The sequence below is a fragment of the Hyaena hyaena genome, unplaced genomic scaffold, assembly GCF_003009895.1.
Source record: "Hyaena hyaena isolate Hyena2069 unplaced genomic scaffold, ASM300989v1 scaffold_607, whole genome shotgun sequence".
In the NCBI taxonomy this organism is placed as follows: Eukaryota; Metazoa; Chordata; class Mammalia; order Carnivora; family Hyaenidae; genus Hyaena; species Hyaena hyaena.
Genome location: NW_024081241.1, coordinates 868333 through 883056, shown reverse-complemented (window position 1 = coordinate 883056; position 14724 = coordinate 868333). Strand labels below are relative to the sequence as shown.

The following is a 14724-nucleotide window of genomic DNA, read 5'->3' as shown; positions in this document are numbered from 1 at the left end:
CTGGACATAAAGCCTGTGGGGGTGTCACTAAAGTCATTGGTCAAGGGCATTATTTTGTTCTTTTTTTTAATTAAAAATTTTTTAATGTTTTATTTATTTCTGAGAGAGAGAGAGACAGTGTGAACAGGGGAGGGTCAGAGAGAGAAGGAGACACAGAATCCGAAGCAAGCTCCAGGCTCTGAGCTGGATGTCAGCACAGAGCCTGATGCAGGGCTCGAACCCACGAACCGTGAGATCATGACCTGAGCCGAAGTCGGACGCTTAACCGAATGAGCCACCCAGGCGCCCCTAAGGGCATTATTTTGGATGAGGCTGACAGACATGGGCTTGAGGAGGTGATCTCCAGTGAAGTGTGTTATTTTACAGATAGGCAGGCAGGGTAGAGATGGCGTGATGACTTGGGTAAGAAAAGAAAAAGACTAAATGTTACATAAATGATGGTGGATTGGTTTCTTTTTTTTTTTTTTTAATGTTTATTTATTTGGGGGAGAGAGAGAAATAGAATATGAGCGGAGGAGGGTCAGAGAGAAAGGGAGACACAGCATCCGCAGCAGGCTCCAGGCTCTGAGCTGTCAGCACACAGCCTGATGCGGAGCTCAAACTCATGGACTGTGAGATCATGACCTGACTCGAAGCTGGACACTTTACCTGTTGAGCCACCTAGGCACCCCAGGTGGATTGGTTTCTTTTCCTGAAGAGAAAAATAAGGATGTAAATATAAGTCAGCCATGAGGGCAAGGTGGCAGTAGGAGCCATTATGAGCCACCTATCTTCTGGACAGTAGGAGGTATGCCAAGGAAAGATGGCTCTTGATGTGGGTGTTTGGGTGGAGAGGCGCATGTGTGAGGCGATCTGGCCATCAGCCCTGGCTATCGTGACAGTGAGGAGGGTGAGAGAGTTTATAAGATAGACCATATGGGAAGAGTGGGCAAGGTTTGAGGGAATATGGTTCCAGTAAGTGGATGAAGAAGAAGCAACAGAGGAAGAATTTTAAGGCTCTTCCTTGTGGATAAGACGTAGACAGGAATCAGGCATCATGGCGCAGAGGGTGTTAAGGAAGCTGAAGACCTGAGGGCTTAGAGGGAAGAGAGCAATTTGAAGAGGTTTAGTTTTGTTTTTTAAAAATGTTTTATTTATTTCCGAGAGGGGGGAGGGACAGCGTGAGCAGGGGAGGGTCAGCGAGAGAGGGAGACACAGAATCTGAAACAGGCTCCAGGCTCTGAGCTGTCAGCACAGAGCCTGATGTGAGGCTCGAACCCACAAACCGTGAGCTCATGACCTGAGCCGAAGTCGGATGCTTAACCGACTGAGCCACCCAGGTGCCCCTGAAGAGGGTTAGTTTTAAGTGGAGTTTGAACTTCCAAAAGCAGGTGTCACGGCCAGTAAGGCATCAAGTACAAAGGGTAAAATGACTGGAGTGACTGTGTAAGCAGATAGAATTCCTCTGGTTCTGAATCTAGAAGGAGGAAAGGGGAGGCTGGTGGCACCCCAGCCATAAATGTGTTCAGGCAAAGAAAATAAATCAATAAGGAATCAGAAAAGGAATGAAAAATCATTGGTGGACATAGAAGAACTGTTAAGTTTATTGTTTTATGAAGAAAAAGGAGGGGCGCCTGGGTGGCTCAGTTGGTTAAGCGTCCGACTTCGGTTCAGGTCATGATCTCACCGTTCATGGGTTCAAGCCCTACGTCAAGCTCCGTGCTGACAGCTCAGAGCCTGGAGCCTGTTTCAGATTCTGTGTCTCCCTCTCTCTCTGACCCTTCCTTGCTCATGCTGTCTCTCTCTCAGAAATAACTAAAACATTTAAAAATTTTTGTTTAAAAAAGGAGAAAGAGAACACTTTCTACCCTGTAATTCTAATAGTTGACTGAATACATACATATATATATATATTTTTTTAAAGTAGTGCATGACACAAAACCTCCTGTAACATTATATTTGATTCCTGTTTTGAGTTTTATATTCTTGTCTTAAATCTTAGAACTTTGGCACCTACCTTTAACTCTCCTGTGACAAAAGACAGCAAGTACTCCGTGGAAGTCAGGTAAGAGGGAATGCTGTGAAAAAGAATCTGTTTACAGATATGTTTGCTCCTTCGACAAAAGGTTCTTAAGGGACCGTTGTCCACTCGCCAGGGCAAATAATATTTCTGCCAGAACAGTTTAATTTTTTTAGTACAGTCAGACCCACAAAAGATCATTGTCTCCTGGAGAAGTGAAGTTTAGATGAATCCAGATGGAATGTGGTAAATGTAGATCTACCAGATCCTTAGGTGAATTTTTCTGACGTCCGTGGAAGTTTTTAATATTGAAGGTGACTATATCTGTAAACCAGGGATTTTTTAGAAAAGACTTTTGCAGGAATCTGAATAGCTCCACCCGAATCTGTTTCCCACTTTCCAGCTCCTTCCAGGTTTCACTTAGAAAAAAGGTTCCTCTTGTGGTAGATTGCGTGTCTGGGTTTGAATAAAGCATCTAAAACAAATGAAGCCTATTTGCAACAGGAGGACACTGAATACAAGTTTAAAAAAAAAAGAGTAAAGAATCAGCAAACATTTCATAAGTCCCTAATACATGCCTGGCACAGTTTTGGGCATTGGATTCAGAGTGGGAACAGATAGAAACATCTTCCACCCTCTCAGAGTTTTATGGGGAGAATAATTACATGAAAAATCTGTAATTACAATGTATGGTCTTAGAAGCAATGACATGGTAAGAAGTGGAAATAGGAACCTTGGGTTTAGCGTGAGGGGTGAGGCAAGGCTTCCCGTGCAGTCACTGGTGTGGGGGCCTAGAGGGTGAGTTAGAACAGGGAGGTGAGGGGGCCCTGTGGTTCTGCAGAAGAAGAGCATGTGGGAAGGTGAAGGCAGGAAAGGTACTGAGAGTTCAAGGGCAGAGGCCATGTGCGTGGAGCGCAGTGAACAAGGACGCGGTGCTATAAGACTGTCTCGCCTTATGGGGCCTCCTTCCAGCAGGAGACTCCTTATGCCGTCTAAGGGCTTGCTGGCTTTGGCTTAATGCAAAAGGAGGCTATTGGAGAATTGAGGCAATAGAGAAACTCAGTCATATTCCAGTTTTCCCACTGGTTGCTGTGTGGCTCATGAACTGGAGCAAAGGAGAGAGAGGAAGTGGAATGTCCAAGCTAGCACGGTTCTTCAGGGGCCTCATGGAAGGTCGGACTGGTGTGCAGCTGCTGGAGGTGAGGAAAAGTGGGCGCATATCAGGGACAGGTTTTGGAAGTAGAATTGGCAGGGCTTAATGATGGAATGCAGGACAGGAGAGAGAGGGGAACACCGGGTAGTTACAAACCTAGGCAGGCTCAGAGAACATGCTCATTTCTCTTATGACGGCTTGGTGATAGCTGTGGAACAGAAGACTGCACTTCTTTCTGAAGTTTTATACTTGAGATAAAATTCTCTCTCATGGCTTTTGTACAGCCAGGAGTTGGATGTAATTAGCAGAGGTGGTCTGGGTGGTCTGGGAGCAGGAGTGGAAGAAGCTATCCTTTGTGATTCAAGAGTCTCTGTGGAGTAGCCTCTTCTTATTTAGAAGGGGGGAGCCATGTTTCTTGTACTGTGCATTTTGCCAGTGACATTAAGGGAATGTGGAAGGGTTGGGTGACCATTGAACCTCAGAATAACCGTGCATTTATCTTTCAAGGTTTACCAACGATTTTACAGAAATAGAACTGATTGGCTCAGGTGGATATGGCCAAGTTTTCAAAGCAAAACACAAAATCGATGGGAAGACTTACGTTGTTAAACGTGTTAAATACGATAGCGAGTAAGTAGTAAATGTTTTCTTTCTTTGAATGAGAAGGTGTGTGAATCTGCACTATTCTTTTTTATGCGTCTCTCTTCTTCATTAGCATATTATTTATTATGTCTAGTCTTCCTCAAAAATGTTACTTTATCATCAGGAGCTTGGCTTACTCTGAAATGATCTCACTAATTTACTATGGTCATTTCAGAAAAAAATTGGATATACCATTGATCATCCTTTTGAGCTTGTCTCAATGAAAACTGAAGTTATAGAATCATCTAGCTTACAGTGACCTTTGAGATTTTCTGGTCTTCTCTCCCTGTTTGAAGGATTAGCAGACTGAGACCCAAAGATCAGAACTGATTTGTCAAAGGTAAATAGGTAACCGTTTGTCTATTACTGCGTAATACACCACTCCAAAATGTAGTGGCTTAAAAATGATAGGTATTATTCTCCATCCTGGTCCTCTGAGTAGGTTGTGCCATCAGGGCCATCCTCACATGGGGTCTCGCACGCATTTGCTGTCAGAAGTCATCTGAAAGCTTGACTAGGAATGGCTGTTTCATATGGCTAGCAGTTGATGCTGTCTGTGGGCTGGAAGTCCAGCTGTTAACCAGAGCACCTCTGCATGGTCTCTTTATGTCACCTGGCCTTCTCACAACCTAGTCACCAGGTTCCAAGGAGGATCATCCCCAGTGCAAGTCATCCCGAGAGGGAACAGCAAAGGCTACTTTTGACCTAGTCTTGGAAGTTCCACATTATATCAGTTAAACAAAATCACTGAGGCCAGTTCAGACTCAGGGGGAGGTCAAATAGACTCTATCTCTTAATCTGAGGAGTGGACGTACATATGGAGAGGAAACAAATTGATGACCATCTTTGGACACTCCCTGCTATGGTAACATGGTGGAGAATTAGAACTTGTTGTCCGAATGCCAATCCACTCTGCTCCCACGATGACCTTGTGTTCCCTATGTTTGTTTCATGTATTATCTCCACCTGCTTACTCCCACCCTCTCCCCTTACTGGATAGAAGAACTCCTTCAAAAAAGAGAACATGTGGGACATAGGTACTAAATCACAAGCTCACCAGTCCACCAGACTTGCTTGTTGTTTTCTGACAGTTGTATTACTTGTAACTTGGTGGATCTCTCCCCCAAGGACTAGGCAAGGATATGGGAAAGGGGTTTAAGCTAAGGAAAATGATGGGAGCAAAGGAGATGCAGGAATGGAGTCCTGGCCACTCCTCATCTCAGCCAGACACACCTACTTCCTGTCCCATGGACAATGCCTTGCCATGTCCACCTGGCATCAAAACAAGGCTTTTTTCCCCCCTTACATTATTTTGCTTAACATGAGTGAAGTGCAGTTCTTTACATTCAGTAGCATTTTTCTTAATGGTACTATGTAATGATGATAAGAGTACAGTATCTTGGACATTTTTAGTAGCTATATAAATTGGTATAACACAGTTAAAAATATACTTTGAGGGGCACCTGGGTGGCTCAGTCGGTTAAGCGTTGGACTTCAGCTCAGGTCACGATCTTGTGATTCATGAGTTCAAGCCCCAGTCAGGCTCTGTGCTGACAGCTCAGAGCCTGGAGCCTGCTTTGGATTCTGTGTCTCCTCCTCTCTCTGCCCTGTATCCCCCGCTTGGAATATTTATACACCTTGACCCATGGATTTCCTGTCTGGGAACCTATTCTAAGGATATTATCCAAATTTGGGAAAAGTTATAAAAGAAGATGTAAATCACTATGTCATTTGTAACAGTGAAAAATTAGAACAAACCAAATGTCCAGCAATGAAGAAATGATTAAGTATGCTTTTTTCTCTCCCCTGTTCAATGGCTAAGCTTATATAATGAAAATATTGACATGTGAGATGATATGATGCTGGAATTTGCTTCAGAATAATGCAGGGACGATGAGGAAGTGGGTGAGAGCATAGATGAAATGAGATTGGCCGGGAATTAATAACAGTTTCATCTGGGTAAAGGCCAGATAGCAGTTCATGAAACCATTTGCTCTACATTTTTATACTTTAGAAATCTTACATTAAAATGTTTATACGTGATGGTTATACAAATTGTGTAACAAGGAAAATGGTAAAGATAACCTGTTATATGGAAAAGTAGGATAAAACTGTATACTATAATTACAAGTATATAAAAATATATAGGAAGAAAGACTATAAGAAACAATCCAAAATAATAGCTGATTGTGTTAGGACTGTTGATGGATGAGTACTTTTTTATCCTTTATTTTTATAAAGTTTATGTCATGTAGTTATAGAACTTTTCAAATTAAAACATGGAACTGTAAAATGTTTGCTTATCTTTTCTCCTTGAAATTTCAAATTTACTTCTTCCATGTAGCATAGAATTGTCTTAGCTCTTGACTCCAGATCACTCTAAAGCTCCCACACATCCAGTGAAGTCTTGCTTTCTCTGCATAGATTATCTCCTTTGTGTATTTCTGTTACACACTTAAAATCTTGAATTAGGTTCATCATGTTGCTTGGGTCACTCTTGCTGCCCTATTAGGGTTTGCTTATGAAATCCAAAGTGATTTCAACACAAGGCTAAGCAAAATATGATGTATGAATTCGCAACCCAAAATTGCATGACTGGGATTTCGAAGATGACTACAAATGGCTTTTAAAATGTCTGATGCTTGAACTTAATTTAGTTACTGTCTTTTCTCACGTTGAGAGTGAAGATAGCCATGTTTTTTCTGTATGTTTGGTTTTTCCTTTTGAGTCTCTTGCTTCCATTCTAAAAACTCAGGGTGTGGGAACCACGGCAAGTGCTTCATAAGGGGGTGTAGGTAGTTGTCTTCTGTTACTCGACTTGTCGTTCGTATCAGGGATGATACTGACACTTTTATCTTCCCTGTGTCTTTAAAGCAGGAAGGCAGAGCGTGAAGTAAAAGCTTTGGCAGCCTTCAATCACCGAAATATTGTTCACTACTACAGTTGCTGGTTTGGCAGTGATTACTATACTGAGAACAGCATTAACACTTCAAGGTAACTAAAAAGAATTCTCATGGCCCTAATAGAATGGAAGAAACTGTTATTTACTAAGTGTGGGCCACAAGAAAAGGCCATTAATTATTACATTTAATAATCGCCAACCACAAATACCATTTGAGACACTGTTACATTTCCATTCACCAGGTAAGGAAACAAGGAATAATCTTGTCCTTACTCCCATCCCTTGCTCCAAACTTGCTTTAAAAAATTGTTTTATTGTACTCAATTGTTTTCTTTTTTTAAATTTATGCCTTTTTTTAGTTTATTATTTTTAGTAACCTATACACCCAACATGGGGCTCGAACTCACAACCCCAAGATTGAGAGTTGCATGCTTTTCTAATGGAACCAGCCAGGTGTCCCTGTCCTCAGCAGTTTTTAAAATCTCAAGTTTAGTTTTTTTGTCTCCATTGTTTAATGTGTAGCCTTGCTCACTTACCCCAACCTCAGGCCGGGCTGTACATGCCATCTTAGGATGAAAGTTTGAACCCGTTATAGATGCTACAGCTAGAAATCCCTCCTCAGTTACCAACACTTTTCTGACCCTCTCAGAGGCTCCTGATTGGTAGGGTGCAGTCAAATGGTCTCCTCTCCCTTTTAATATTGTACCTTGGCTCCATGCCCAACATGGGGTTTGAACTCATGACCCTGAGATCAAGAGTTACATGCTGTACCAACTGAGCCAGCCAGACACCCCAAGGGGTCTCTTGAATACAACCGCACCACTTATATGGGGTGGTGGGCATTGAAAATAATCTTGAGACCATGAGCTGTGATGGAGGTGCCCCACCTTGCATCATTCATGTTTTGTCTCAGGTAAGCCCCTGACAAAGGACGGCAGGGTTCCAAAGAGCTGACATCTGCCTCTGAAAGTCAGCCAGTGTTTCTTGAGGACTGTCCTCGCTGAAATCCTGAGGACATTGAGGGCCTGTTCATTCATCGACTCCCAACTCCAGCACCAGCTCTACCCCATGTGACTGAGAGCCTCATCATTAGTTTCAGGAGTTATTGACCGTCAGCATACAGACAGGACTTCTTCAGCTTATAGGAAAGTTTTGGCTTGCTTTTCTTATTTTCTAACCAATATAAGGTCAAAGAAAATAAATTGATATTGAATACGACTTAGTTTAGAAAGCAATATAAAAGCATGGTTAGCAACATGAGTCCTCACAAGTATATGTCATAGCAATTTTTGGCATTTCTCTTTGAGAACTGATCCTTACACTGTTTTCGATTTGTTTTTCCTGTATTTCTGTCTCATTAAACTACAGCCCCCATGACAGCAAGGGTAGTATCTAACTTGTTTTCTCATCTCTAGGTGACTGTTCTGTGCCTTTCACAAAACAGATGCTCAGTAGGTCGACAGTGAATTAAAATGTTCCAGAATGAACCTTATGTAGTATTGAAATTTGGGTTTCTTTGATTTCATTGTATTGGTGCTCCTATTCGTTTCTATTAGCAAAGGTGATCAAGCACCCTTACCATTTGAGAATGGGCAGGCTCATACTTTATAAATTACTTAACAAGTAAAGCTCTAGACATCTGGGAACTTACGAGTTAAATAAAAAAATGATTTTTTATATTTTGATTCAAGTTTCTTACATTTAGATGTTCATTTTTTAAGCTTATTTATTTATTCTGAGAAAGAGAGAACACGTGCATGTATGAATGTGAGCAAGGGGGAGGTGGAGAAAGAGAGAGAGAATCCTAAGCAGGCTCTATGCTGACAGCTCAGAGCCAGATGCTAGCTAGACCTCATGAACCGTGAGATCATGACCTGAGCAGAAATCAACACTCGATCCTTAACCGACTGAGCCACCCAGGTACCCTTCGATTTCTGCCTTGCAATATGTTTCGAGATTCTTAAGAAAATTTAAAACAGAAATGCTATTTTTTTATAAATTTATTTTTATTGCTACGTATAACATACTGTGAATTTTATATCCAGACCAAAGACTAAGTGCCTTTTCATCCAAATGGAATTCTGTGGTAAAGGGACATTGGAGCAATGGATTGACAGCAGAAGAGGCAAGACACCAGACAAAGATTTGGCTTTGGAATTATATGAACAAATAACAGCCGGTGTGGATTATATACATCACAATGAGTTAATTCATAGAGACCTTAAGGTAAATGAAAATGTAGTTTGTTAGGAATTGATAAACATGACTTAGTAATTTTATTAAAAAAATTTTTTTAATGTTTATTTTTGAGAGAGAGAGAGAGAGAGACAGAGACAGAGTGTGAGCAGGGGAGGGGCAGAGAGAGATACACACAGAATCCAAAGCAGGCTGCAGGCTCCAAGCTGTCAGCACAGAGCCCGTCGCAGGGCTCGAACCCACCAAGCTTGAGATCATGACTGGAGCCGAAGTCAGACGCTCAACCGACTGAGCCACCCAGGTACCCCTGTGATGTAGTAATTTTAAAATGTATCTTCTGTAGTTTTAGAATTGATTGACAATCCTGAGGAAGTAATATCTCTGATCCTCTAAAGATAGAATGGATCTAGATCTTACCCCAAATACCACTCAGAGGATCCCCAGGACAAATCAATTTATTGAGACAATGAGCCGTATAGGAAGGAGTTCATACACTTCTGGTCCTATCTGGCTGCTCTTTATACCCTAGTTGCAAACACCTGTAGCTTTAGTAAACTACCTTTGTTTGCGAATAATGACTGTGGCTAGCACAGCCGAAGCGCTGCTGTCATTGCCTCTGCTGCTACTCAGGCTTATTTGAGAAGCAGAAGGGACTCTGATGACTGGTCTTGGGAACATGATTCTCCTAATTTCTCAGTCATTATTCTTTTTTCTTATTTAATGTTTATTTGTTTTTGAGAGAGCAGGAGAGCGTGAGCTCCCCTAAGTGAGCAAATGGGGGAGGGGCTGAGAGAGAGTAGGACAGAAGATCTGAAGCAGGCTCCATGCTGACAGCAGAGAGCCCAATACGGGACTTGAGATCATGACCTGAGATGAAGTTGGATGCTTAACCAACTTGGCCAACCCAGGCACCCCTATCCATTACTCTTGATGGCAATCGTAGCTACTGGGTTCAGAGTCTAGAACTTTCTTGGCATTTGATTAGACACTCCTACTCCATGATTGGAAAATTGTAATCCAAAACTTGGGACACGTAGCATACCTTTGTATTCTTATTTTCTGCTGGCTTCCTAGCTTCTTTCATGGTCTAGATGAGCTGTTTTCCCATTTTACCTCCTCATCAAAATGAAAGAAGAGACACAACACCTTTTCACAGCCCCCCTCACTCTCTCTTTCCTGTGATTGGCCTACTTCCATCACAAACTGGCCCATACTGAATCCTATCACTGAAGCTTTGGTCATGTTCTTCTTTCATGGAACATTCTCCTGTTTGTCTTCTTTGATCTCAGTTTCTTAATGTAGCCTTTCCTGATCACTCTGGATCCAGCAGAAGCACCTTTTCTATATATCTTGGCTGTTTGCTCATCCCACTCATCTAAAATAGCCAGGAACAGGGGTGAAACAAAAGAGTTTCCTGAGTAAAAGAAGGACCCATATTTGTAGTTGTCAGGCCTACACAGGAATAATTGGCCCATGAAAGGTGTTGTATCTTTGGTCTGCCCAGGAGCTGGATGCCCATGCCCTTTGTGTTGAAATCCACCTACTTCCATCTTTTCTTTAACATCTGAAGATGCTCTTTGAAGTTGGAAAGTTATGAGAATTTTGTTCAAAGGAATACATTTTGAATGGCTATACCTTCACTTTGGAAGAGGTGATATATATATAGTTAAATGACAAATTAAGCACAATTATATACCTATAAAGTAACCTGCAAAACTGCAGAAGTTTGGGTATTAACTCCCAGGCTGCCGCTCTGGATGAATTCATGAAACTGACGGGTGCTCACTGGATGTTCCTTTCTCTAGCACATCTTTTGCCAGTTCTCGCCTGTACCCCATACTTCCTGTTGCCCTGTGTCACAGAGTGTTTTCTGGTGTCTGTTTGCAGACAATGTTTGCTCCCTGTCTGTAGTTGCTCAAAGATCTGACCTTAATACTCCTGAACCTTCTTTCTATCTTCTAACTTTTCTAGCTTCACTGCTACAGTCACTGCACACAATATCTTAGAACATTATTGATAAGAGACTCATTCTGAGAATCTCAAACTTAGAAGAGATCTTAAGGGTGTCGACTTCAATCCCCAACAGATCCTGGACTCGTATTTGCAACATTTCTGCCAAGTGGGTAGCCAGCCCCACCTTGAATACTCCCTGAGATGGGGACTCTCAAATGCCCATTCTTTGGGCCACACCATTAGTATATTAGGATATATTAAAGCAAATCTTTTGGTTGCTTCTACCCTCTAGTCCTGGATTCATCCCTTGGTACTGTACAGAGTAAATCCACCTCCCACTAAACATGTCTTCAGATATTTGAAGGCAGCTATGCTTGAAGCCTTCTCTGCAGACAGAGAAGTCCTTACTTCCTCAGCTGGCATTTTAAAGACCTGTGATATTAAATATCCTGCTTGGGGCTACCTGTGTAAGAGTAAATGTGATATAAGGAAATATAAAAATAGCCCTTGTTAAATATAATTTGAATATGTGTTAACAGTCTGTCAAATTGGTGCTTATAAAATAAATATTGGATTTTTTTTCTTTTTTGTAGCCAAGTAACATATTTTTAGTAGATACAAAACAAGTAAAGATAGGAGACTTTGGACTTGTGACATCCCTGAAAAATTATGTAAAGCGAACAGCGAATACAGGAACTCTTCAATACATGAGCCCAGAACAGGTAAGGTCCCATTCCTTTCTGTCTATATAGTTTGTACTTCTTTTGTGTTTTTAATTATAAAGATAACAGACACCTCTTATAAAATTAAAACTGCTCAGAAGGATTGAGAAGGAGAGTGGAAAATTCCCTTTAACCCAACTTTCTGTTCCTACTCTTCTCATAGAGTCTGCTGTTTATCCTTTTAGATTATTTTCTATGAGTCATAAACATGTATAAACACACATAGGTATGTATATACAGAATTTTTACTTAAAAATATAAAGACATGTTTTTATAAGTGGCTGTAATGTTATTTTGTGGCTTAATATTTTTTCACTCCACAGGGTATCATAATTGTTCTGTATCAGTACAGACGGATCTGACACATCCATTTTATCAACTGTATTGTAGGCTGAAGTACAGCTATACCTTCATTGATTTAACTGTTTCTTTATTGATGAGTGTTTCTTTAGGCTGTTACCAACTTTTTACATGTTTTCCTCCTTATCTTTGACTCTAAAAACATGTATTTCTTTTTCTTAAGTTTATTTATTTTGAGAGAGAGTATACAAGCGAGCAGGGAGAGGGGCATAGAGAGAGGAAGTCTCCATGCCTCAGCGCAGAGCCGGACTTGGGGCTCAATCCCACAACCATGAGATCATGACCTGAGCCCAAATCAAGAGTCCATTGCCTAACTGACTGAGCCAACCAGGTGCCCCTAAAAATAAGTTACTCCATAATAGTCTGTGATAGGTTCCTTTAAGTGAAATTACTGAATAGGTTGACAAGTGCATTTCAAGTTTGGTAAGTACTGTGACATTGTCATTCAAGAAAAGTGATTCTATTATGCCATCCTCCCAAAATTAGGGAATGCTGCTTTCTCCTTCACACTCCCAATCAGAGTAGGGTACTACCAGACTGTGGTTTTGGCCACTGTGATGAATGAGGAACATCTTGGTGTTTTAGTTTGCATTTTCAGATGTTTAGTAAGGTAGGCCATCTATATATGTATGTATGTACTTACAACTTTTTGGCAGATTTTCTATTCATATCCTTTCCTCATTTTTCTTAATTAGGTTATCTGTTCCTAATTTCTTTCTAAGGAATTTTTACATATTTTGGATATTGATTCTGTATCTGTTAACCATATTATAGAAATGTTCTCCTTGATGATTGTTTCTTGTTATTTCTTTAAGATGTAGCATAAAAGGTTTTAAGTTGTCATATTTATCAGTATTTTCTTTATGGCTGCTGGGTTCTCATTTTTATTTTGGAGGCTCTTTATCCCACAGATTATGAAAATGTTTTGTGTTTTTTGCTTTGCTTTACCCTAACTTGAATTAGTTTTCGCATACATGTGAGGAAGAGATATGCCTTGATCTTCCTCATGTAGATATGCAGCTGCCCTATCCCTATATAGCATATAGTTCATGATTTAAGCTTTTATTTTTTATTTTTTTCCTTTAGTTTTTTATTGTTATTTTTATTTTTTTAATAGTTTATTGTCAAGTTGGTTTCCATATAATACCCAGTGCTCATCCCAAGTGCCCTCTTCCATGCCCATTACCCTCCTTCCTCTCTCCCCCACCCCCAGCAGCCTTCAGTTTGTTCTCAGCCTTAAAGAGTCTCTCATGGTTTGCCTTCCTTCCTCTCCTCAACTATTTTTCCCTTTCTTCTTCCCCATGGTCCTCCATTAAGTTCCTCCTAATCCACCTCTACGCGCAAACAAATGGTAGCTGTCCTTCTCTGCCTGACTTATTTAGCTCAGCATAATACCCTCAAGTTCCATCCATGTTGCTACACATGGTCAGATTTCATTTTTTCTCATTGTCATGTAGTATTCTATTGTATAGATAAACCTCATCTTCTTGATCCATTCATCAGTTGATGGACACTTAGGCTCTTTCCATGTTTTGGCTATTGTTGAGAGTGCTGCTATGAACATTGGGATACATGTGCCCCTATACATCAGCACTCCTGTATCCCTTGGGTAAATTCCTAGCAGTGCTATTGCTAGGTCATAGGGGAGTTCTGTTGTTAATTTTTTGAGGAACCTCCACACTGTTTTCCAGAAGGGCTGCACCAGTTTACATTCCCACCAACAGTGGGAATATAATGGATGTGCCCATTTCTCCACATCCTTGCCAGCATCTAGAGTCTCCTGATTTGTTCATTTCGGCCACTCTGACTGACATGAGGTGATATCTCAGTGTGGTTTTGATTTGTATTGCCCTGATGATGAGGGATGTTTCATGTGTCTGTTGGCCACCTGGAATGTCCTCTTTGGAGAAGTGTCTGTTCATGTCTTGTGCCCATTTCTTCACTGGATTATTTGTTTTTTGGGTGTGGAGTTTGGTGAGTTCTATAAGCCTTTATTTGAAGGAAAATTCATAGAAACATAAAGTATAACAAAAGTTACCAGGGCCTAAAGGAGGAAGAATGGCAAGTTGTTTAATGAGTGCAGTTTCTGTTTGGGATGATGAAGAAGTTTAGGAAATAGATACTGGTGAGGGTTGCATGACATTGTGAAGACACTTCACTGAACTGAACAAATAAAATGATTAAAATGATAAATTTTATGTATATTTTACCATGATAAAAAATGCTACTTTTAATCAAAACAGTATGGTACTTGCACAAAAGTAGTCACATAGATCATTGGAATAGAATAGAAGATGCAGAAATGAACCAACAATTATATGGTCAAGTAATCTTTGACAAAGCAGAAAAGACTATCCAATGGGAAAAAGACAGTCTTCTTCAACAAAGGATGTTGGGAATACTGGATGGCAACACGCAAAAGAATGAATCTGGACCACTTTCTTACACCGTATACAAAAACAAATTAAAAATGAACGAAAGACCTAAATGTGAGATCTGAAACCATAAAAACCCTAGAGGAGAACATAGGCAGTAACCTCTTAGACACTGGCTGTAGCAACTTCTTTCTGGATATGTCTCCTGAGTCAAGGGAAACAAAAACAAAAAGAAACTATAGGGACTTCATCAAAATAAAAAGCTTCTGCACACTGAAAGAAACAATCAACAAAACTAAAAGACTTCTCCTATAAAATGGGAGAAGATATTGCAAATGACTTATCTGATAAAAGATTAGTTTCCAAAATAAAGAACTTATAAAAGTCAACACCCCCAAAACAAAATATCCAGTTTTAAAAAT

General features: G+C 40.6%; 1 protein-coding gene across 1 annotated transcript in view; it reads left to right on the top strand.

Moving 5' to 3' along the window:
* EIF2AK2 (eukaryotic translation initiation factor 2 alpha kinase 2) overlaps positions 1–14724 on the top strand; it is a 36676-nt gene that overhangs the window by 15616 nt on the left and 6336 nt on the right. Inside the window, 5 exon segments of the mRNA XM_039257210.1 lie at positions 1982–2044; positions 3660–3782; positions 6672–6788; positions 8742–8922; positions 11439–11567. Of these exon segments, the coding sequence (XP_039113141.1) occupies positions 1982–2044; positions 3660–3782; positions 6672–6788; positions 8742–8922; positions 11439–11567 (613 nt within the window).